Below are 24,479 nucleotides of genomic sequence, written 5' to 3'. Positions count from 1 at the left end.
GACTTATACTCAACCTAGATACTGCCCAGCTCAAAACCCCACCTCCTCCAGGAAGCCTTCGGAGATTCCTCCCATGGAAAGGCTGTCCTCAACTGCATATATATCTTCTCCCCAACAAGTATCGGTGCCCTGGGGGGAAAAATAAATAAATAAATAAATAAATAAGGATCTACATCTTGCATTATTGAGATCGTCTTTCTTAATCAGCTCTTTGAAATGGGATTTGAGGCTACTGTAAACCGAGTTCTCTGTCACCCACACAGAGATTTCAATCATTTGGGAAATCTATAGGAAACGCCTTCTCCTTGGCCACTCTAGATTTGGCAATACAGTAGGGGGAAATGCAGGTGAGGGAGAGAGGCACGCACGGGTGGTCCTTCTGAATTACTTGCGGGGCTCCCCATGGTGAAGGAGAATTCACCGTGGTGAGCTTCCGAATTAGCCAAACAATTGTGTGGGATCTGGCTTTTGTTGGCAAGTGTCACCCGTGATGATACACTTGGGCATTTAAAGCCATTTCCACCTCCCCCCCAACTTCTGTATCAAGTACACTTTAAAGCCTGCTCCCCCCCCCCCAGCCCTCCCAACCTCAGCCAAACAGATGGGGTAGGGATGAGCACTCCCGCAGACTTGTTCTGGGTCTGCTACCATCAAGGCACCTAACTGGTGACTTGCTGTTTTCTGTAGGAAAAGTTAGGGATGGAATCATCATCACAGTTCACCTTCTCAAATCTCAGGGGCATCACAGGGGGAAGAATGTTAGCCCTATACTGCTAATTTTGCTTCTGATTTTGTAGGCGGTTTGAAAATATGTACTGTTTTTGGTAAAGAGAGTCACTCCTCCTCCTCCTCTTTAAATCAGGGATTCACAAATTGTCTCTTCCTTCCTTCTGCTACCTGTTATTTTCATATGTGTGATTCGGGGACATATGTCTCAGAAAAATTCAATCTTTTCTAATGCAGCAAATCCTCTAAACAAGCAGAATAATACACCATGTCAGAGCCAAAGAAGTTGTTCTCTGAATCACTCAATAAACACAGTTTTTACAAGCTCTCATAACTATTATTTTGTTTGCTAAAAGAAAGCCTCACCTAACACAATTCAAAATGGGCCTATCTTATTATCTCAAATGTTTCATTTTGATTATTGTAAAATGTTACTTATTTCTTTTTCCAATTAGGGAATTTAAAATAATAAAAAAAGAACTGCTTTCATTTTAAGAAAGTTAACTTTAAAGTTTTAAAAGTAAGAATGATTAGAAAGATTTCCCTCTCTCTACTATCCATTCTGAATTACTTACACGGCCTTTTACTTTTGGTGTGAGAATAGAATCACCATTTGTGTTCAAAGGAAAAGGGTTTTTTGTTTTGTTTTGTTTTTTTTTTTTTTGAGATGACACAAATCTATGTGTGCGTGTTCCTAGAATTAATACACGTGTTCACGGCAGCAGTGGGATTTCCTACCAGGGGGATCCGCATTGGGAGAAGTACCAAAGTCTAGGGAGCTTTTAAGGAAATTTTAATACCCAAACAAAAGCAGTATTACCATCAATATCCATTCTCTCACCCAGAGGAAAAACAATTAATCATTTGCATATGCTCATGACACAAATTAAAGACAAAGGACCCCTCACGGGCTGTGGTTACCACACAGCCCTCAGCAGGATGCAGGGTTTAGCCCTGCACTGTTCTAGCTTCAAAATGAATAGCATTAAGCTCCATAACCAAAAAATAGGGGTTGTGGGCCCTCTGGCCTATTCCCACTGCAGAATCCTGTTTCCCCAATCAGAAACATCGCCCAGTCTCCCCACAAGCTGCTAGGCAAATAGAGTGTATAGTTCCAAGGGGGGAAAATATGTATATACCTCGTACTTTTATTTTAGTGGCCAAACATTGTAATGCTAGCTAAATAGAAATTCTTGTCTGCTAATAGGTTCCTTTAGTTTGTAATAAATAGGAATGCTAATGACTAAAATTTGGTATTTGGTATGCATTGGGTTTTGTGAGCTTTTCTTTACAGTCCTCATTGACATGCAATATGGCAAGCTTCCTTTGAAACATATTTATAAAATAACTACAGTATAATTAAACCCACAAAGCCATCTTTTAAGTAAGCTTAAGAGCTCAGCTTTTTTTTTTTTCATCTTGGCAAAAATATTATTTTAAAAAAGAAAAAAAAAGTTATGCCTCAACCCCACTATATTTTATTTTATTCTGTGCGTCTAATACTTCCTTTGCATCTAAAATCTATGCATATCTAATTTTTTGACAACCATGATTATTGATAAGGTTCTTGTGAAGGATACCCTTCATAGCGTCTTCAACGAGAATAATGTTTTCTTCTTTCCGTTGTTAATGGGAACGGTAACCTATCTTGACAGATACAATATACTAGATGTGCTTTTTTTTTTTTCTTAATTGTTAATATTGCTGTGCTGAACACGCAAGATGCAGATCACGAGATCTGGCAGGTAATAATCCGAGTGGGAGCTGTTTTATACAAGGTAACTAAAAATATTTGAATGCTTATAAGAGTGATAGATAAAGAAAAGCAACTATGTTGAATATTTTACTTTCTCGGGCCCATGGGTTTTGTTGTTGTGCTTTGGTGGTGGCGGTGGTAGTGATACTGCTCCTGAGTGTTTGCCGTAAGGGCAGATGGAGGGGTGCTCCGTGTTACCCACCGAGGCGGCTCAGCCCCTCTGGCCAGCCTTTTGCTCCTCCGTCCTCCGCAGCAAGCCAGGCGCGCAGGACTCGGCTGATTACGAAATTGGGACATACCACGTCTCGAGTTTACCTCGTTTCCAGCAGGTTGTTATTATTATTATTGTTACTATTATTATTATTTCCCCCTCCTCAGAACTGTCGGTTTAAGACCTTGCGATTTCTCCAAAAGGAAACATTCAAACCCCGGGCGTCCTGGTGGGATGTTGGTAGGACGAAAATTCGGCCGGGACAGTCCCTGGGCCTCGGGCGGCTCTGCACTGCCCTGCGCGCTCGGGGGACCGGGAGGGGGAAGGAGGGCGGATGCTTCGGGGCCTCCGCTCTGGTGATCGGGTGGTCGAGGGGCAGCGGCGTCCCTCCACCCTCCCCCACCCCCGCCTCCCCACCCACCCCAGCCCTGCGCAGAGAATAAACACAGTTGACAGCACTCTCAGAATCTTTATTTAAAACAGTCGCCAAGGTTACAAATTGCCGTGGCTCCTGGTGCAACAGGTTCCTCGGGAGCGGTATCATTGCAGATTAACTGTAATGTGTAGGATTAGAATAAAAACATAAGGGATTAGGTAAAATGGGCAAGGCTCCTGAAACAAGGCCCGAGCTCATCCCTCTGCGGGGTGATGGTGCGCGGCGGGGGCGAGGGGCCGGGAGACCAGGCTTCCCGAGCTCTGGTGCTTAGGCCCGGGGGGCGGTGGCTCTGGATCGGTCAGTGCCACCAGAGGCTTTTTTTTGGGGGGGGGGGAGCTCCAGAGACTAGCAACTTGGGTCCCAGGGCAGAGGCCTGGGGCTATGCGCTAGGGTTGGGGGGAGGGATCCTGCTCAGGCTGGCCTGGGGGTCGCCAAAGGGGCTGCGGGAAGCGCGGCGCCGGGGACGCGCGCGGTTCCATCGCCCCCAGCGCAGCGCCCTGCCCGCGGCGGGGTGACCGCGCGCGTCCCCACCAGGGTTTCCACGTCCCAGGTCCAGGCCCGAACGGAGGTCCCACTTGGACTCCAGAGACCTAGCCGTCCCCACCGCCGGTCCCCGCCCCGGAGCCTCCAGGCCGTGCGCCACACTAGGCGGCCGCCGCTGCACGACGTCCCTGGTCCCCTCTGGCTCCGAGCGTGTCCCTCCGTTGGCTGCGGAGCCCGGGGTTCGCTCCGTAGGCCGCAGGCTGGTGGGGAAGGACTGTGGCCTGCGCTGGGCCTGGACCTCCAGCCCTCGAGGGAACTTGCACGTCGCGGTGCAGAGCTCCGGGCTGGAAACCCAAACAGGGCTGGCGAGGCTTGGCTAGGAGGCTGGCTAGGGTTGGCACTGGAAGGAAGTGCGCAGTGTGGCCGGAGCGCCGAACAAAGCCGGCTCTGGAGTCCGGTCACCCCTGCAGTGACCCCTAGACCCGTCCCGCTGTGTCGCGGGGCTACGGGGCCTCTGCCCGGCGCAGGCCGCCCTGGTCGGTGGGCGCACGCCGGGCGCGCCCAGGGCTCCGGGCCGCCTCTGCTGTCTGTCGCTTCTCAAGCACCGGCTGTCCTCTGTCCCCGAAGCCTGCACCGGAGCCCGGCGCGACCGACAGTGAGACCTCACCCCCCGCCACCAAAACCAACAGAAGAACAAGGTTCAGGGGAAAACCGTGCTGGTGTTCTTTTGCGGGCAAACAGGGTGAGTTTGGGCGCACTGGAGTCACAGCAACGCCACAGCCAGAGCGGAGGCGAGTGAACTCCCAGGTGAACCAAAGTAGGCGACTAACTTCGCCCTGACTCCTGCCTGCGAGGGAAAGGACCCTGGCTGAGGCAGCGTCGGGAGGGGACTCTTGCAAACAGCTGTTCTCATACATATTTCATTATACAATCAGATAATGCGTCCCACCACCTTCTCAATTATTCACAGATAAACATTTTCAAGACGTTTTGACATCTGTCTTAGTGCCTGCTATTAATTTAGTAATCACTGTAGTTAAAAAATGTATGGGATTTGTGTGTGTGTGTGCATGCGTGTGTGTGTGTGTGTGTGTGTGTGTGCGTGTGCCGTCGCAGTACCTCCTTTCTGTGCAGAGGCCCAATGTGTAGGGCTGCGGCGGGAAGCCTGGCACTTTGGCAGTGAAGTCACCTTTGGAGTGAGAACACCTCACTAGCACTCACTTGACGCTGTCTGTGGAAGGGATTAAAGGGTATCTGGTTATGTTAAGTTATTGTGGGAGTTTGGGACTGTCACCTCCCTCCCCAACGTCAGTCCTTTCTCATCACCCCCCTTTAATCCAGTGACGGTCAGCCCTTTGCCCCAGCAGTGGAAAAGGTTGGCTTCAGCTAAGTGGCCAATTTGTTGGGGAAGTGTGGGAGAGAAAGAGAGAGAGAGAGAGAATGAATGAATGAATGAATGATGGGGATTTTTCACAAGAAAAAACACTTAACAATTCTGGGTCCCACTGAAAGAGTTCTCAAACCTCCACAATTTTGTCCTGAGTCCTGTGTCCCTAGCAGGGATGATATGGGCATGTAGGTAAGAGGAAAATGCGGCCGAGTGACTGCAAGCGGAGCATTTGGGCCTATGAAACATACAGTTGCTTTTCTGCTTGAGTCAGGAATGTTGCGCCCACTGCCGCTCTGCCCACGTAAACGGTTTTTACTAAAAATCGGTGTGTGCAGAACCTCGGAAGTTTGGTTCACAGTAGACACTTCCAATTCTAAAATCCTCTTGTTTATTATGAGTAAGTCTCTAGATAAGCTGCTGGGAGATGGGGAGGATACTAGAAGGCAGACAGGGTTTGTTTCTTTGTGCTCTGGAGAAGGAGGCGCAAAGAAGGAAAGTTATACCGTGGGTCTGAGACTGACAAGTCCTCACTCACTTTTCCTCATTCATTTTCTGTTGCAGTCTGTTTCTGAGATGAGTCAGCAGGCGGACTCTCATTTGGGAGGGAAAACCAACCCGAAGAAAATGACCCTTCCAACAAAAAAAAAAAAGAAAAAAAGAAAAAAAAACATTACTGATTCTCACTATTTATTGTTCAAAAGAACAAACTCACTAAAGTGTCCAGGAATGGAGCTTATGTTAGAAAAGTGTAAGGACAAGGTTTGCCTGTCAAAGAGAAGAAATTCTTCCCTCCTCCGTTCCTACAACAATTGCACTATGGCCCACTGAAGTGTTTGGCTGTAGTTCATTTCTTCTTCATGAAATGGGCTCGCCTTTGCTCCTTGGAGGGTGGTCATCAGACTTGCTCCTTTTTTTCCCCCTCCTCCTCCTCTTCCCCCTCAATAAATCTTTCCAGACTTACCCCCTACTTTCAGAGAGGGGAGGGCTGAGGAAAACACGCTCCACGGAGAGCAAACTGAGAGAGAAGGAGCCATGGGGGAAGGGCACCACTGTTCCCAACATGTCCGCCTCTTCTACTGGAGCCCAGGGTAGCTGCTGTCCTGGACTGATAATGCCGACGCGGCAAGCAAAAGATTGAACACCAAACACAAGCCTGTGTACTTTTATCAAGCCACACTCTGGGGATCCCGATTTGTAGACCAGAACCTCAACCCTCGACCTGGAATGTTTGAGCAGCAGGTGAGAAGTTCTCGGTACCTCACAAAGAAAATTAGTTTAACAAGTAATCCAGATAACTATACAGACGTATTCTTTTTGCAGATGTATTTGATATGCAAGGTACTGGGGAAGGTGGAATCTTGGCTAAGCAGTTCTTTTTTAATTACAAAAAAATAAGAGCGTGAAAGGGGCTAGACAAAAGCCCTTCCATTTCTGGAAGCCTGGTTAGAACTCAATGTTCCCTCTCATTTGGGAAGTCAGAATCTCTGCTCAGTGAGTCAATCAGTGAGGCTGTGCTTTCTACTCAAACCCTCTTCCAGAACACAATAGCCTAGGCTATAAATAAATAAGTAAACACCAACAGAAATACACCGTAAATAAATGAATCTTCCCTGTGTTGCCCTCTTCTGGGTGTCTCCAATAGAACAGGGAAAAGGTCCAAAGGTGGACCTTTGGGTCCTTTGGTCCTTTGGACCTTGGGGTGAATGATGAGTCCTAGGTTCTTCAGAACTTGACCTGAAACCTTTCACCCAGTGGCTTCCACCAGGTTCCACAAAGGTCCCTTTAGCAGGAAGCACCTGCGTCCTAGTTGAGCCAACTTTTCATGGGCACAGCAGCTTCCTGTAAGTCTGCCTGCACATCTGGGGTCACATCATGTGGGCACCACAGAGTTTGTCTGCATCTGCACAGCTGGGCGTGCATCCATGGAATTCGAGTAATTATGCCTGTGGACACTTCTTTATTTCTCCAATTCTGATGTAAGGATTCCTTTAATTCTCTTATGGGTGTGTGCCAGTACAATTGCATGTATGTGTGTGTGTATATATGTATGTATGTAAGTAATGTGTATGTATGTATATATTTTCTATGCCGCCACAAGACTTTGCCTTGAGTCAGAGGCTCGGAGGGTGAGAACCTAGAAGACTGCATGGAGTGGGAAAGTGTGCCAGGGCAAATTCAGGGTGGGCTGCATGATTGATTACTCGCCCAACCCCAAGGCCCCTAGGTTTCTTTTTACATCTTTATCTGCCCTGTGAACCTTGCAAGAGGAAGGACCCTGTGCGGATCCCAAGAAGGAATTGTCAAGCCTCCAGAACTTCTCTGGATGGACTATAGCTGGGTTTGGCCAAGTGGGAAAGAAGGAAGCTACCTTCAGGCTTGGTACTGAATGAGACCCACTTCCTCACCACCTTTTGGTCCAGTATGCCCTAGGGCTCTGGGGGTGGTGGTGAATAGAGGCTTCAGGTCAGCCACTGAGCGTTTGTGGGCAAAACTATCATCTTCCTTGGCATCCCAGAAGCAACTGGAGTTATGCTGGGACCGCCCCTGCCCCCTGGGCTCCTCCTCCAGCCCTCGCCCGCCAGCGCAGCGCCCATCAGTAGGCCAAAGCTCAGGCCAGTGGCAACCCCCCTAGCATCCTAAGGACACGCCGCTTTTCAAGACCTCTAGAGGGGCCTAGGGACTTGGGGCAAGGAAGCAGAGTATCAAAAATAGTGTCCAAGGTTCCCTTAAGGCACCCAGGTAGTCCTCTACTTGAATCCTCTGCCTGCCCGATCACCTTCTGCGCTGGCCCAGGCAGAGGCGCCTGTGAGGTGAGCATGATATGGACACATGTTCTCACGCGTCTGGAAGCGACTTCGTGGAATCTTCCAGAAGTGTTCTTGGTGATAAAGAGCCAGTAGTTCGTTCCTAATGGACCAATATCAACCCAACGGCCGTTCAGTGAGTTTCTCCTGCACACTTGCACAACGAAGCCGCTTCTGTCCGTCCCCCATGCAGGTGAAAGGGTCTAGGACCTAGGGCCCATAGGACCCAGTACTGCCCATCATATTCTTATCTCAAAGCCCAAGCTGCAACGCGCCTGCCCCATTCAAAGACAAGAGAGAAACCTCCTATGTGGGAAAGGGAGACCCGGAGAACTGTTGGACTAAGTTCCAACCCTTCTGCCTGACCAGCGAACCTACTGACCTTCCACTCATCCACCCACTCAGTCCACCATCCGGATTGGAGGGAGGGGCTGGAGGGCTGCGGAGAGAGCTGGGTTGGAGGCGGAGATGGAAAAAGGGAAGGAAAAGAACAAGACTGGGAAGGGACGTGGAGATGGGTGAGAATGAGGTGGAGATGGAGTTGGGAGCGCATCGCAGAGCTCCAGCTATTCACCCTGTGATGGAGAGGTGCGTCTGGCTGCTCGGTTGCCACCGCGCCTCCCCCCCCCCGCAATAAAGCTAATGATGTAGTAATTTAGGAGGGGTGAAGGGGGGTGAGAGGAGGGAGGAGAAAGGATGGGGGAAACGCGCGCCCCAAGAGTGAAAGCAAACAGCTAGCTCTGGAGGCGCCGCCCGCAATTCAAGCTTCCCAACAGGTTAGCTGCTAGCTAGTCTAGGATCCACCCGGAATTTCGCAGGAAGGGGGAGGAGGGAGGAGGAAGACTGCCAGAGGGGGTAGAGCCTTACTAGAGGACAGAAGGAGGGAGGGAAAGAGAGATAGGAGCGAGCGAGCGAGCGAGAGGGAGCGCTGCGCCGTTTTAAAAGGACTTACACTTCCTAATGAATATTTATCCGCCGCTGCTACCTGCTCCCAGCTTCCCTTACCTTTCATCAGGTAAGATCTTCCCCGTGCCCCCGAAGTCTGGGGTGGGAGTGGGGGTCTCCCGCCACCGCCACCAGGGCCGCGGGTGGGGGAGCCAGAGGGCCTCTGGCTGGCAGGGTGGGCTGGGGTAAAGGTGGTTCCGCTCTGTGCTGGGCTCGCCCAGTCGGGCGATGCGCCCAGCATCACCAAGAACTGCATGCGTGGGCTACCTTTGTGGAACGGGTGTGAGTGCGAGAGAGAGCGGAAAAGAGGAGAGAGAGAGAAAGAGAGAGGGGGGGGAGGAAGGAACGAACAAACAGGAGGATAGAGAGAAAACAGAGAGGTTGTGCGCCCCCGAGCGCGCGCCTGTTTGTGACGCGCTCTGAGGACATTTTTGTTGACTTTTTCACTCGGACGCCCCGGATTCCTTGCCTAGGTCTTTCTTTGGTTGTCTCTTTCCCCGCCTTTCGGCCCTTTTCACCTCCTCCCCACCACCACCACCACCTCCACCACCACCCCCATCCCACCGCTACCCCTGGGTTGCAAAGATGTTCCCGTGCGGGTCTCTGTACCGCTGGCGCGATCCCGCGGCTCTCACAAAAGAGGATGGAGAGCTTGCTTTCCACTGTAAACCTTCACACAAAGACCGCTGGCCCAGGGGTTCCCTGTCCCCCCCCCCCCCCGTTCCTGCAGGCTTAACTCTGGAGGGTCTGCCGTGCGCTTTCCCACTTTCCCCCTCTTGGGGCGCCCAGGCCCAGTGGAGATAGGCTCCGGGAGTGATGGTTGATGGCGACTGGGGACTCGGGGAGACAAGGGTGGAACTTCCGCACGGAGCCTCCTGCTTAGCCTTCCTAGGCTGGAACCCCGAGCCCGAGCATCCCCAGGGGCAGGGCGCCACTATCGATACCCTCCCCCCCACCACCCCAATTCGCGCCGTCGCTGGCGGGAGGAGCCCGGCGAACTCGGGCCCGCCTTGGGGTGGGGGGGAGAGAGGGAGGGGAAAATGAAGGGTTGGGGAGGAGCTGAGGATATAACCAGAATTCTTTAAAACCGACTTACCCGGCCACCTGTTGAGAATGCGTTTGGGGTTCGGCCAGCTCGGGATCTGCGCGAAGTGGACATACAAAAAAGCAAAAGCCAATTTGGCAAAAGGAAATTCTTTCTCTCTGTGCCAGACGCGGCCCGTCAGGCTCGCATCTCTCGGTTCTAGAGTCGCCAGGCTGTAAGAGCCAAGAGCAAGACTTTGCTAGGTGGCCAAGCCACTCACTCCAGCGTCTCCCCCCCCCCCCACCCCAACTTGGCCCGTGCGTCTTCAGCTCAAAGGCCAAGGGCTCTGAGCCCGGGCGCTCCCCAGACGCTCAGGGCCCTGCACCCGCAGTTCGGCTTAAGCCGGGGCAGCCTCTCTAAACCCTGCTCAGAAGTCAAGAGCAGCAGCGCCTCCGCTCCTCGCGGCCTTTCATACCGCAGCCGCTCCTCATTCTTGTGCCCGGGCCTCTCTGGGCGTCCTTGGACAAAGCCCCCGGAGCCCGGCCTCTCCCTTCCCGCTAAATCCCCTTCGGGGTCAGTGCGTTACCAGCACCGGGCCCGTGCGCCTCTCCTGCAAGCCCTGTGGCTCTTAAAGAGCCGCGCACCCCCTCCGCCCCGCGCGCTCCTCCGACCCCCGCCACCCCCCTCCCCTCTCCTCCGGATCTAGCCCCCCACGCCGCCGACGCCTGAGGTCCCTACTGCCCCGACCATTGCCCGTGGACTCCCAGCCCCCTCCCTTCCCCTCCTCCCTTGAGCAGCTGGTGGGCCTGGCCTTCAGGCCCCAGAGCTGAATTCTACCAAGTCCCCCTTCTCACCCACAGCACCCACGTTTGCTTGGGCTCTTTGGATGGAAAATGGCCTGAGCACTTCCTTGGCCCAGCTCAAATAGGCTCCTTAGACAGTCTGTTTGGGCTTGATTTAGGAGGTCGTGGGATAAGGAAAGGGGGCTAGGTTTGTCAGGAGAACTGGAAGGGGAGGAGGAAAGGGGAGGGAGAGGCAAACCAAACGGACCCCGAGGTTCTGCTAGCTCGGGGCCTACATTATCCTTTGGCAGAAGGTGAAGGCTGGCCCACATGGAGTGCTAAGATTAACATTAACAACGTCCTGTTGGAGGGAGAGAACGGCGTATCAGAGAAAGCCTTCAGAATGCCCCCAGTGGGCATCTGAAAGCACCCTGCTCCCCAAACCCAGTACATCGATCCCTTCAAAAGTAACTAGAAAGGAAGGGCCCAAAAGCTTTGCGTACAAGAAAGGAGTGGGAAGAGGTCTTGAGTCCCAAAAGTCCGGAGGCAAGCAAGGACAGCGTTGGAGAGAGCAGATAGCAAGGGAATCTATTCTTTCTGCAAGATTGAGGCACGATTTCTAATAGAGTTTCTTATGTGAACTAGTCAAGAAGGTCAAAAGAACACAGGGGAAGAGAACTAAATGATGGTCTTGGTACCCCTTCCTTCCTGAGCTTTTTCCTCTCTTCCGGACCCTAGGCTTCTTTTATCGACCCCAGTCTCATCCACGAAGCCTGGCCCTACCTAGGACACTTTCTTCAGGCCTCCCCAGGACTGGAAACCTGATTAAAGAGAGGCCTGAGGAGAGAGAGAGTGGCACCCTGGGGGGGGGGTGTATATAGTACTCTGTCTTCAGTGCCTAGGATCACACCGTCTCGCTGTCGAAGATCCCAATGGTGGGGGTAGTTGGTAGTTTGGGGTGTTGTGTCTACATTTTCTGAAGGTGATTCTGGCGGTCAGAAGAGGACTGAGTGGGGACAAGTGGAGATCTCCCCCCCCCCCCATGAACTGATACCAACGGTACTTGAAGAGGAAGGCCGACGCGATGCAATGCTCGCCTTCCTCTTGGGTCTCTCTGCCTCTCCAGCATTAGCCCAGTTGCACTTTTAAGGAACTGGGGTGGCTAATTAATTTGCAGCTGGTCCTCCAGGGAGAGGTCACCGAACACACCCGCAAGCTAGATCTAAAGGCTGGGAGAAAAAAAAAAAAATCCACCGGCTCTGCTCCTCCTCCAGTGTGGCTCACAGACCCCAAAACGCCTAGCTCCTGTCTCTTGGGGCTAGATCACTGCGTGGCTAAAGCTGGGTTTGCGCCCACCCTCCTGGGCCTGGCAGTGGGAGGTGTCCTGGCCCAAGACAGAGCCAAACTTCTCTTGTTTGAGGATGTGTGTGGGGGGGGGGGTGGAAGCGCCTTTCGTGGGCGGCGGGGCTCATTAGGCCTAGCCGGGTGCCGAGAGGTGCGCGCGGTCGGCCCCCGAGGCCGCCTTTGAGCCGTCGGGGCGGCTTCATTAAGTGGCGCTAACTAGGCGTACAAATGCGGGAACCCAGCAGCTTTCTTGCAATGCCGGAGCCTTAGCAGGGCGCCAGGCTAATGAGGGTCACTCAAAGGGGCTGATCAAATATTCAAATTTCCCTTCACGCCGGGAACTTTTTATGCACCGGAGAAAGTTGAGGCAACTAAGTTGTGTTTACCGTCCCCCAGCGACAATTGCTTGGAGAGCGGGTCCCCAGAGGCTGGAGGGGGGGGGGGGATGACGAGCAGGGAGGGAGCAATTGTTGTTGTTGTTGTTTTTCAAAGGAAAGTAATGGGGTCCTTGAAGGGCTTCCCGGCCTCCTAGCTGCGCTCCCCTGCGCCCTCCCTGGCGGTCTGCTCCTAGTTCCTCAGTTTGCAACTTGCTGGGGAGGCCCAGGCCACAGGCCACCCGGCAGTCTCCACCTCCGGACGTCCTGGGGGCCGGAAGGGGCGTTGTCCCCCCCCCTCCCCAGGATCAACCTTTCTGAACTGTGTGTCGGCTGTTTGGGGTTGAGCTGGGCCGTCCCGGTGTAGCTGCCCCTCTCCCAGTGGCCTGTGGACCGCTTGGTCTCCCCTTAACTTGAAACCAGAGGAGAGAGTCGGTTCAGGAGGGCAAGTCCCCAGGTTTGGGGTTGGGGTTAGCATCTGTGAATAGGTGCACCGTAGGTCGTGACCCGAGGGAGAGCCCTCTCCAGTTCCAAAGTCTTCTTCTCTTCCTGCATCACCTGAACCTCCCCCTCTCCTTCCGATCCTGGGTGCCAAGCGTAATGTAGCAGCAATTTTGTTTCTGAGCAGGTGAACTGGGCCTGTACCAAACCCCGCGCTTCCCCTGCGTTCCAGATTTCTGAGCAGCCAGAGGGCTGGGGAAAGGGCCTCCCCCCCATCCCTCCAAGTTGACCTATCCTGGCGGGGCCTCTCTGAACTAGACATTTGGGGTAAAAGCATATCCTCAGCTCTCCATCTGCTCTAGGAATCCCCCAGGCTCACTTCCCAGGGCTGCCCGACGCACACCCTAGCCCGCTAGGCTAACCGGAGTCCCTGGAACTTGAGGGTCCCATTGCACCTGTCCCTCCCGGCCCAGTTCTCGAGAGTGTGGAAGGAGTTCCATGGCTACCCCTGCCCAGACGTAAGCCCTCAGCATCCCCCCCCTTCTACCGAGACCCCCGCGGAGCCGGCTCCGCCAGTTCCTCCGCCGCGATCCAGCCCGGCAGTCCTCGGGCTGAACCGGCGGGCCCCGCCTCCCTGCCCAGCTCTCAACTTACGGGGCTTCTGGCGGGCGGGCGGCCGACCGGCCGCGTAGTGCTTCGGGCCGGGAGCCGGGAGGAGCTGGAGGCGACGTGGGGCCGCGAGGTGGGCTCGGAGGCGCTCGCGCGACGCTCGGCTCGGCTCGGCTTGGAGGCTCCGCTGCGCCCGGGCCACGTCCGCGCGCGCACAAAGCTGTGCGCCCGGCCTCTCCTCCGCCCTCCTCCGGGCTTTGCGCTCGGGAGTCCTGGCCTCCATCCCGTACCGGCGGGGTGCTTGCGGGCGCCCTGGAGGAAAGAGGGCTGGGGGGCTCCGGAGGAGAGTCTCAGATTCTATTCCACAGCCCCCCCACCCGTAGCACCCCTCAACAATTCTCCCCAAGTGCGATTTCTGCGCTTTTCCGCACAGCCCGCAAACACCTGCCCAGCCTCCCTCCTCCTCCTCCTCCTCCTGGGCTGGCACTGCAGCTTCGGGGGAGAGATCAGGTCCCCCCCCTACAACCACCCCCCGGGGGCGGGAGTTTGGGGGGGTTAGGGAGGGACTGGGCTGGGTTCACCCGACCGCCTGGCGCCTGGGTTCCCCCCCGGTTCCGGGAGGGGGGGGATGCAGTTTCGGGGTCACGAGTTGCTTTCAAAAAGTTGAACACAATATTCGGAAACCCACCCGTAGGAATTCTCCGCGCACACGCGGCACAATACCCACTCCCCTCCCTTTATTTTCCCCCCTCATTCCTTCCTCCCCAGCTTCCTCCTGCTGCCCCTTCCCCCTCCCACCTTTCAACTTATAATCCTTCCCCCCTACAAGAGAAAAGGGTCTGGAAGAAAAGATGAAGTGTCTGATTTTTTTTTTTTTTTGTATGTGTGTGTGTATGTGTGTCTCAGCCTTTGGGCTCTTTTTGGGGGGGTGCTCAGTGGACGACCGTCCAGAGCTTCGCAGTCCTGCGGGAAAATATCTCATGGCCCGAGGAAGAAGATACAGGGAGAGGAGAGACTTGTCGACGTGGAACGAATGTGTCTGTCCCAGTCAAAGAGAGACTTGTCGACGTGGAACGAATGTGTCTGTCCCAGTCAAAGAGCTTAGAACCGCACCGGGCACCTGCCTGCGGCTGAGGGAGCCACTAAGGACCCCCTAACCCAAGCCAGGCCCTCCACGTCACCCTCAATTTCAAACTGCCTCCGAAGCCTGGCTCTGCAGGAGTCAAGGCCTAAACAGGGCCTAAGTTTGAGGTTTAGCGACTGGGGGACCCTCACAGCCACAGTCCCATTTAAATTCTTTCTCAATCTCCCTCTCTCTCTCTCTCTCTCTTTCTCTTCCCTCCTCCCTCATTGAGATCTCCAAAGTGGTGTGGACCGGGCGCGCCGCGCCCCCAGATCTGCATCGGAATGTAGAAAAGATCTTTTTTTTTCCCCCTCTTAAAGTTTTGAATTCCTCAATGATTTTTCTTCTGGAAAGGCAGCTTAGGATAATTATTTCAGCTTTATTGAGGGCAGATTAGTTGAAGTCTGGGCGCTGCGTTTCAATACGCGTTGTACATGGGCCGACAATGTCGGCATTGTTGGCTACTGTGTGTGAATCCATTCAACATATACACTTTTTAACACCAAACCGAATCCTGTCTAAATATACACAGTGCGTGGGGAAAGACGTCTCTGACCCCGACAAATCTGCGTAAATCACACTTCCATAGTTACAGGAGCCTCACAAAGGGAGGCTGGGCTCAAGATGTCCATTTGGTCTTCTTAAAAGCAACATACCTAAGAATAATAAATGGCCATGCCTGGGTCTGGGAGCTCCTGTGGACACAAGGAGGGAAGGCCTATGGACATTGTAGAGTCTAGTTTAGGCTTGTGCTTTGACTTTGCTCCTGGCGAAATTAAGTTTTATTATTATTTTTAATATTTACAAAGACAAACAACAACAACAACAACAACAAAAAGCGATTTTCAGGCCTTAGCTTCTTCAGGGTGGTCCCCTGAGTTTTGATGCTTGTCTTGGGATGTTTTGAGTGTGTCTGAGAAAAATAAAGTCGGCATCTTCCAGAATCCCCTAGGTTTCTGAGAGTTTAATGTGCTTATTCACAATTTTCAAAGGCAGCTGAAGTCTGGGGGAGGAGTGGGGAGCAATGACAAGGATTGAGGTGGCTTTGGAAGATGCAGAGAAGTGTAATGTTTCTACAATTGTACAATACAAGGAAATGGGAGAATTCAAATCTTCTTGGCCGGGAGCATGGCATAGAGCAGGGTAGCTTAATTGGACTGAGTTGGGTGATGGTAGCCAGTGGTCACTGGCTAGGGAGGCCAGTACAGCCGCCTGCTCTCCAGGTCCTGAGTTCAAGGCCCCAGGTGCCCACTCCCCTTCCTCAAAGCTGGGATCCCCGCAGTAGCCACGGGAGCCAGGTTCTGTACGTGGTGGGCCCTATGATCTCTTCTCTCCTTTCTTCCTTAACACTATTTAGTGCTTCAACGAGGTGCACGCCACGCGCAAACCTCAGTGGCTTTGCTGGCTCCCTTCGCTATCCGACAGACTTCCTGGTGCTGGGGATGTCTGGGGCGCAGTCTCCCCCTCTCAAAATATTCCCCCCCTTTATTGGCCATCCCATTCAACTACTCTGTGCCCATAGCATTTTGAATTTCTGGATCAACTTCTTTGAGCAGGAAGGGGAAGAGAGGGAGGGAGAAAGAGAGAGAGAGGGAGAGAGGGGGGGAGGGGGAAGAGATTGATTAAGAGTTGCAAAGATTTTTTTTTTTCAAATCTGTTTCACCCCCGTTTCCCTCTCTGCTCCCCACCCCCACCCCCCACTCTGGCTAAGTGGTAAAAACCGTCCTTACGTTCTCGGTATTGATTGGCAGGGCTGACAGTGATTGGCAGCGGTTGCCTTGGCGACGCCACAACGACACGCCGCAGACCAATAGAAAAGCGAAACAAAATGTTTCAATGCTGCACTCACTGTGGATTTAGGGGAGATATTATGAGGCTGTTGTCATTAGGGCGATTGCTGTGGAATCGCTGAAATCTTGACTCGGCGGTGGTTGGCTCTCGCTCCTCTCTCTCTCTCTCTCTCTCTCTCTCTCTCTCTCTCTCTCTCTCTCTCTCTCGGTGTCGGGTTCTCTCTGCGCGCGCGCGCACCGGGGACCCGCTCTCCTTCCCTCTCTATGTGGCTGCGCGGGTGTGTGTGTGTGTGGATGTGTGCGGGGTGTGGGTGTCCCCTACGTCCTTCCTCCTCCCCCTCCTCCTCCTCCTCCTCCAGCACCCCCCTCCTTCCCCTCTTCTCCTCCTCCCCCCTCTCCTCTCCCTCCTCCTGGTCCTCCTCGCCCCTCTCCTCCTCTTCCTCCCCTCTCTCTTCCTCTCCCTGAATTTTCTCCTCTCCTCTCAGGTCAGTCCATGGTATTCCGCTCCCCCCTAGACCTCTATTCCTCCCACTTCTTGTTGCCAAACTTCGCCGCCGATTCTCACCAGTGCGCCCTACTTCTGGCGAGTAGCGGCCGCGGGAGCGCTGCGGGCGGAGGCGCAGGAGGCGCAGGCGGCGGCGGCGGCGGCGGGAACCGTGCGGGCAGCGGCGGTGCTGGCGGAGGCGCAGGCGGCGGAGGCGGCGGCGGCGGCGGCGGCGGCGGTGGTGGTGGTGGCGGCGGCGGCGGCGGCGGTGGCTCCAGGGCCCCCCCGGAAGAGTTGTCCATGTTCCAGCTGCCCACCCTCAACTTCTCGCCGGAGCAGGTGGCCAGCGTCTGCGAGACGCTGGAGGAGACGGGCGACATCGAGCGGCTGGGCCGCTTCCTCTGGTCACTGCCCGTGGCCCCCGGCGCCTGCGAGGCCATCAACAAGCACGAGTCCATCCTGCGCGCGCGCGCCGTGGTCGCCTTCCACACGGGCAACTTCCGCGACCTGTACCACATCCTGGAGAACCACAAGTTCACCAAGGAGTCCCACGGCAAGCTGCAGGCCATGTGGCTCGAGGCGCACTACCAGGAGGCGGAGAAGCTGCGCGGCCGCCCGCTCGGCCCCGTGGACAAGTACCGCGTGCGCAAGAAGTTCCCGCTGCCGCGCACCATCTGGGACGGCGAGCAGAAGACGCATTGCTTCAAGGAGCGGACTCGGAGCCTGCTGCGGGAGTGGTACCTGCAGGACCCCTACCCCAACCCCAGCAAGAAACGCGAACTGGCGCAGGCCACCGGCCTCACCCCCACACAAGTAGGCAACTGGTTTAAGAACCGGAGGCAGCGCGATCGCGCCGCGGCGGCCAAGAACAGGTCAGTGGTGGGGTGTGTATGGGGTGAGGGGTGAGGGGTTTGGAGAGGACTATGACCCAGCACACCCAGACTCCGGCTCGGGATCAGGGGATAGCGGGTTAAAACGAAGGGGAGAAAGGTGTGCATGGTAGGGCAGGCTGCTCTTCCATCCTGGAGATGCCCCCCCCCAACTCTGGCCCGCTTGGAGAAAGTTTCTGCTGACCCAGGGCAAAGGGACCAGGGCTCCGGACTGTGTTTTTTTTTTTTTTTTTTTTTTTTGTGGAATCCCTTATCCACCCACCGAGGGATGGGGAGGCTTTCGTGGAGGGCTTGAGACAGGGTGTGCCTGCGGCTTGGAGGTGTTTTTTTTTTTGTTGTTTTTTTTTTCCAGCCGTGGTGGTGCCCCTGGTTGCTGGCATCCACAGTCTGAGCTGAACTCTTGCACATCTCCTTACCCCTGATCCCGGCTAGGTGCGCCTCTGAGCCTAGAGACAGAAGGGAAGAAAATGCATTCCTTGAGGTCTGGTTCTTATTTCAATGCATTGAAGAAAAAAAAAGAAAGAAAGAAAGAAAGAGAAAAGAAAGAAAGAAAGAAAAAGAAAGAAAAAAAATAAAAGAATGGAGGGGGCAAAAAAAAAAAAACCCACAGGATTTCACAAATGTCAAGGAAAGGAAAATGAGCCAGGGTCTTTGCTACAAAGGAAAGAGGCCTGTAACCCGTCTCCTTCTCCTAACACTGCTTGTCGCCTGGTCCCTGAGCCCGAGAGACAGGCTGGGAAGTGAGAGGCCTAACGCGTCCCTGAATGTGTGTTCACTCCATGGTGCCCACAGCGACATTCCTGTCTGTCCCCAGCCCAGGAGCATCCCTTTGGTTCGCCACATTGGGAAGCAAGCCCTGGTCGCTGGCAAGTTGACTGTAAAGTCACCGAGTTGCCCCTGGCTGGAAGGCCATCGGGACTGGGTTGGGAGGAAGCAACGCAGACTGAGAGGCAAAGCGCTGGAGAGAAAGAAAGGAGTGTGGAGGGAAGAGAGAAGGAAGTGGGGAAGTTGGGTGAAAACCCCTGGCTTCGGGTTAGGCGTGCCAGGCCCTAGGCTAGGCCTGCCGGGCACACTGAGAGGAAAGGAGCCCCCAGCTTGTCTGGATGCTGAGAGTATGAGACCTTGGAATGTGTTTGGATTTAGATCGCCCAGGCCCGAGCCTCCTAACCCTCTCATTACTGCTTGGGGAGCCTAGTTTTTCGCCAGATAGGGGGAGCGCCTTGAGCCAGCCAAAGGCTTCCTTGTGGGGCGAACTCTCAGTCTCTGGGTGCAATTTGCCGTTTCCAAGCTCTGCAGGGAAAGAGACAAGCCCAGACACCCAGCTCTGGGTTTCTCGATGGCCTTCTCCCTCCTCTTTTCCCCACTTTCCCAGCTTCCAGCTTCCCTCATTTTTCTCTTGCCCCGATCTTACGCGGTCCGGGCGTACTGATCTAGAAAATAAAGCGGCCGGTCTTTCCCCGGAGAGAGGCAGCGAGAGTGACAATCCTCAGCTCCGGGTGTGTGTCTGCGAAAACAGGGCCAGGGAGGCACCGCGGGGAGCCCCCCCCCCAGCTCTCCTCGAGCTGCAGGCTCAGCCCCTGAAACTGGGGAGGAAAATAAAAGAGCTCTCTGTTACCCCCCCACACCCTCCCGCCTGCTGCTCTGCACCCCTTAAACTGCCTGCACAGGGCTTCCCAGAAAGCAAGACTCTGGTTCTCTCTCTCTCTGTCTCTCTCTTTCTGCCTTGGTCGGTTCCAATCTGGGAAGCTTCCCTGGAAAGGGGAGCGCTGAGCCATTACCCCGGCTGGAGAGGCCTTGGCCAGGGGTGCCCGGAGGAAGAGATGGGGCGCAGAGAGCGCAGTCGGGGAATCATCAGCTAGGGGCACGCGATTGGGGAGCCCTGGAGGCGCGCAGGCCAGGTTCCCCCCACCGACCCACCCTGTGGTGCTGGGCAGCTGGGTGGTGGTGGGGGGAACCGCTGGGTCAGGGCGGGCACGGCTTCTCTCTCTTCCCGCAGGCTCCAACATCAGGCCATCGGACCGAGCGGCATGCGCTCGCTGGCCGAGCCCGGCTGCCCCACGCACGGCTCGGCAGAATCGCCGTCCACGGCGGCCAGCCCCACCACCAGTGTGTCCAGCCTGACGGAGCGCGCGGACACCGGCACCTCCATCCTCTCGGTAACCTCCAGCGACTCGGAATGTGATGTATGATAGCCAAGGCCGTCCTCTCCTCCTCCCCTCTCCATCCCCCTCCCTCTTTTTCTCTTCTCTCTCCCCCCCCCCCCACTTCTCCCAAGCCCTCCTCCTCCTCCTCCTCTTCCTCCTCTTCTTCTCCATCCCTAGAACAAACCGAAATCAGGATACACAACCATACACACACACACACACACACACACACACACACACACACACACAGTCCATACACACTTCCCCACCCCAGCCAAAAGAAAGAAAGAAAAAAAACAAACAAACAACATTTAAATAATTTAAAACCAAGAAAAATAAATTAACCGCAAATCATCAACAACTCCCCCCGCCCCTTTCCCACCACCATCTACCACCAAGGCCACCCCCAAAGGACCGCCAAGCCAACAGACAGTCTCAAACGCTGATACTGCGGGGCAGCAAAACATAAAAGAGGTGACAATTGTATACTTTCTAGGACAAGCACGGCTCTTCCGTTTGGTCCCCACGGACCCGGCACCCCAACTGCATGACGATTTATTTGTATCTGGGAAAATATTCTCTCTAGTTTAAAATGATTTAAAGAATCGACTACGTTAAAAAAATAAAAACAAAACAAATAAAACAGAACAGCCTCCACCACCACCGTCACGACAAGAGGACAAAAGCAAAACAGACAAAAAGAAAAAAAAAAAAACCCGCCATCTCCATTCCGAATTTGTTTTAAAAAAAAAAAGAAAAGAAAAAGAAAGAAAGAAAAAGAACTCGAGAGAGAAATGGCAAACGTTCCTCACCTTTTGTTGCGCTCTCTCTCTCTCTCTCTCTCTTTTTCCTCTCTCGCTCTCTCTGTTTTTAAGTCCAAGTATTGGTCAAGCAAGATGCAATTTTCTGTTTTTTGTTCAGCAGACAATCATGTTCTTCGAAAGCACCTTTTTCTCTTCACTCTGTCACTACCTGTGTGGGTACTGGTTATAAATGTGGAAAAAGAATAGTTATGACTGTAACAGATTTTTATTTTTATTTCAAAATTTTATATGAATTATGTATATCTTAATGATCGGTCATTTTCCCAGTTTGTAATATATGTGTAGAAATTGCCTGTATATGATATTGCTTTTTCTCCTCTTCCCCCATTCTTTCTCTTCTCTCTCCTTCCTCCCTCCTACCCTCCCTTCCCGTTCCGCTTTTTCCTTTCTGGGGTTCCTCCTTCCACCCGGTGTTCCTGGCCTTGACGACTGGCAGTCCAGGCCTGGAGAAGCGGCCAGGGTTCGGACCCGGGGACCCCCGTGGCTAGCGAAAGCAGAGAGTGAGACCGTAGTATTCTTATGCAAAAGCTATTCAAGTATTTCTTAGCCGCATTGGAGGTATCACTCACTCCCTGTAGGGCGCTTTTACTGTTATCTTAACTGCGTGTTTATCTATATGTAAAAACTTTCTAAAGCAAATACAATATTCTCCATTTTCTTATCACTCCCAGCGACTGGTGTTTTTGTCTGCCCCTGGCCTGTAGGAGTTGCAGCCTGACTCCCCCCCCCCACCACCAATGTTCTCTTGGGCTCTGCCACAGGCCCCCAGAGCTGGGGCCAGATTTCCAAGCTGGGCCTCAGCTTTCTCTGGAAGGCCCTTGCTTGGAAGGGGACCCTAAAACAAACCCTAAGGGGGAGGTGGGTAGGGGAGAAGGCGGAAAGGGAGCTATCACAACTAGTTTCTTCCTGGGAGATGACAGGCCCATCCTCCGAGACACCTTCACCCGGGGAATCGTAGCTTCCCGGCCCTTGGGATGTTTTGGTACACGGGACAATTGTTGCTTTGGGAAATATACACAAGGTGTCAAGACCCAAGCATCCGTTCTGAGCTGACGTTTTTGTCTTGTTGCTTTGGGAGAGGGGAGGGAGGGGTGTGTTGCGGCAAGGTGCTGAAGATAGTCCAGAGAAGAAGCAGTTTTTGTACTGCTGGGGCCTAAAACCTGGATGCCCAACCCCCCTCCCCAATCACTGCTCTGGTGTGACCTTAGGATTTGCCTTAGAGCTCTGAATCTGCATAAAATCTCTCCCCTGGTTTTGGGATCACCTGGCGTCCCTCCAGCCCCTAAGAGATTTCAGAGTTGGCTTACATGGTAAAAAAGAAAACCAAAAGAAAAAATATCATATATATATGTGTGTGTGTATATATATATATATCATATATGTGTGTGTATATATATATATATATATATATATATCTATTTATCTATCTATATATATACACACATACCACTGCCTCTTCCTCGCTGTAATTCTGCTGGCTTCCTGCTGGGCTGCACATCTCCCCAGAATGACTGGCTGTCCAAGGTTCTGCTGCTCTTGGCCAGGATATGTGCCCAGGAAGGAGTCAAAGAGGTAATTTAAAAAAGAAAAATTGCCTTCACTTGAAAGTTCGATTTCTGAGGGAGAAGGCTGCGGAATTTTGCGTGCCCGTTTCCAAAGTAATTTTGACTTCCAGTTTGCTTTAGTCCACAGCGCCATCAGCACCAGGAGGGTTTGCAAACGCCAGCCTGGGCTGGATGGCCTGGAGGTGCCCTGGTTTCGCAGGACCAGGAACCATTTATGTGGTCAGGGGGCATTGCCACCCAGTCCCTGCATATAGAACCAGGGTTAGCTTGGCCTGCTGTGTCGGGATCATTGTGCATTCCCTGCCCATGGAAATGTGCTACTGTAGCCAGACATATATTTTTTTAATTAATATTGACCCAGGAGGTAGGAGTTTGGGGAAAGGGACTCTCTCCACCCCATTTGTCCCGAGCGTCTGTTCAGGGATGAAGGACTCTTGTCACCTGCTCCCCGACATACCTTACCTGGAATGTGGACCTGAAACCCAAAGAAATTAGGAGCCTTGGACAGTGTGGATAGATCTAGAGCAGAGAATGAGTGGCACCTGGTGGGTGGAAGGAAGGAAAGAGCTGGCACTACGGAAGTGTGACTTCTAGAAAAGCCTACAGCAGTGACATCAAGGTCCCTTTTTGTCAGGGGAGCGGGGGACAAACTTGAGAGTCACGTTGCTCTTCTCTCTCTCTCTTTACACACCTGGCAGAAAATATATGTTTGAGGCAAACCAGTACCCATAGCACTGCTAGAGGACACAGGCCACCACACACCATGCCAGCCTTCACCTAGAGGGTCTGTCTGGGTCCTACTTGGTGTTAACAGCCTGCTGCATGGCTGCCTAGCTAGCCATCACTGGGTCACAGTCCCATAGCCTGTATTTCCAGCTAGATCTGCATAAATGCTAACACCGAATTCTCTGCACTTTCTGACTTTACCAGCAGGCCTCTGGGACACAGGCAATGCGTTGCTTGTTGTGAGTGGTGTGTATGTGCGCGGTTCTGAATGCCCGGCTCTGGCCACTTGATCGAGTTCTGCACGCAGAAGGGTGTGTGTGCGGGGAGCGGTGTAAACGCACGGGCAGTGCTTTGGTATGTAATCTGTGTTTGCGTGTGTGATGCATAACTTTGGTACAGCGCCCGTGTGTAGCCTGAGAAGTTTACAGATTGCAAGTTCTGCATGGAGTAGTAAGAGGGTGACTCCAATACACCCACAGGATGCTTGCTGCTTCTACATGGCCCTTCTGTACAGTGGGGTATGTGTCTTGGGAGTTTCAGTTTTCTTGTGGCTTTCATGCCCACGGACGTGATTGCCACACTGCCTACTCCTCAGGGCCTTCCTGCACCTTTAAGAAATGGAGCGTTACAGTGGGTATTTATTGACTGGAGGGCAAAGCCGTTTGGGCTTTCCCAACTCACCATTTACCTTGAGACACCTGGGTTATTACAGTGGATTTGGCTCCTGGCTCTTTAAACTAAAGACCAGAGGGAAAGGGGTCCTTTTTTTTTTTTTTTTCCCTCTTTCTCTTTTTCTTTTCCCCAACCAGATCTTGTCTTTTACCTGCTGCCTGTCCGGTCTCTTTGTGGTCCTTAAAGATATGGTTGAAGCAGCAAACGTCCCACATGACTGCTGGGGTAGAGCTGCCGGGCAAGGCTGGGCGGCAGCCCAGCTTGTGCAAAAGTCATTTCAGTCTCAACCTCCTGGGAACGTTGCAGGTTGTCTGAGCCCCGGAGAAGTATGGTTCCTGTGGGCCTGGGTCAGGGCAGATATTCTGGCCTACGTGTTAACCATTGGTCCTCTCTGTCTGAGACACGGGGCTTGTAATGGGTTGATAGCTCTTCTGGCCCGAGAAGGCTGATGGCACCTCCCGGTGTAGTGTGCTCTTCTGCCTGACAATCTAACCCGCCAGATCAGGGCTGGGAGCCTTTCCAGCCTCTGTATACCTGGGCAGCTGCTCCCGTGTTGTTGTAAGAGGCTTGAGATACAACAACCAGTTTTCTTCTTCCTGGAATCCCTTAAAGACAGACAATGGCCATCCAGGATTTGCATGGAATCCAAAGGGCAGAGTAAAGTGTGAAGCCATTAAAAAATAAAAATAAAAAATCTGACATGACCCCCCCTAGAAGCAGCCTGTCTGAAGAACCTCTTTACTCTTTTCCCTCCCCACCCCCAGGCCCAGGCCCAGCTCAGGATCCCCACCCAGCTCTTCTTCCTGCCCTCAGAATCCTGTTGAATCGACTGCCCCAGTACCAAGCACAGTTGATTATTCCTGGCGGAGACACACAACTGATTAAAATGAAGTGACCCGGAAGCTGCCATGGCGAGGGGTGGGAATGCGGATCAAT

General features: G+C 53.3%; 1 protein-coding gene and 1 long non-coding RNA gene across 2 annotated transcripts; one reads left to right on the top strand and one right to left on the bottom strand.

The window, feature by feature from the left end:
- Positions 1-13,498, bottom strand: LOC123455796. Its single transcript, XR_006634143.1, has 3 exons — positions 13,371-13,498; positions 9,848-9,893; positions 1-129 (listed from the first exon to the last, which is right to left on the bottom strand). It is a non-coding gene; the product is annotated as an uncharacterized LOC123455796 (long non-coding RNA).
- On the top strand, positions 8,575-21,244 carry Six3 (SIX homeobox 3). Its single transcript, XM_045137623.1, has 3 exons — positions 8,575-8,821; positions 16,724-17,594; positions 19,609-21,244. Exons 1-3 carry the CDS (start codon positions 8,767-8,769, stop codon positions 19,799-19,801), a joined length of 1,119 nt encoding a protein of 372 aa, XP_044993558.1. The 5' UTR covers positions 8,575-8,766; the 3' UTR covers positions 19,802-21,244.
- The last annotated feature ends 3,235 nt before the right edge of the window (positions 21,245-24,479 follow it).

This window comes from Jaculus jaculus, chromosome 18 (genome assembly GCF_020740685.1).
Source record: "Jaculus jaculus isolate mJacJac1 chromosome 18, mJacJac1.mat.Y.cur, whole genome shotgun sequence".
Taxonomy (NCBI): Eukaryota; Metazoa; Chordata; class Mammalia; order Rodentia; family Dipodidae; genus Jaculus; species Jaculus jaculus.
The sequence above is the reverse complement of the archived record's forward strand: the minus strand, read 5'-3'. Positions and strand labels throughout refer to the sequence as shown.

What these genes read in the sequence shown, in the direction of transcription:
- Six3 (XM_045137623.1), top strand. Translation starts at nt 8,767, where the DNA reads ATGAATATTTATCCGCCGCTGCTACCTGCTCCCAGCTTCCCTTACCTT. An exon ending in CTTCCCTTACCTTTCATCAG is followed by an intron (nt 8,822 to 16,723) that starts GTAAGATCTTCC and finishes CTCTCCTCTCAG; the next exon opens with GTCAGTCCATGGTATTCCGC. An exon ending in GCCGCGGCGGCCAAGAACAG is followed by an intron (nt 17,595 to 19,608) that starts GTCAGTGGTGGG and finishes CTCTTCCCGCAG; the next exon opens with GCTCCAACATCAGGCCATCG.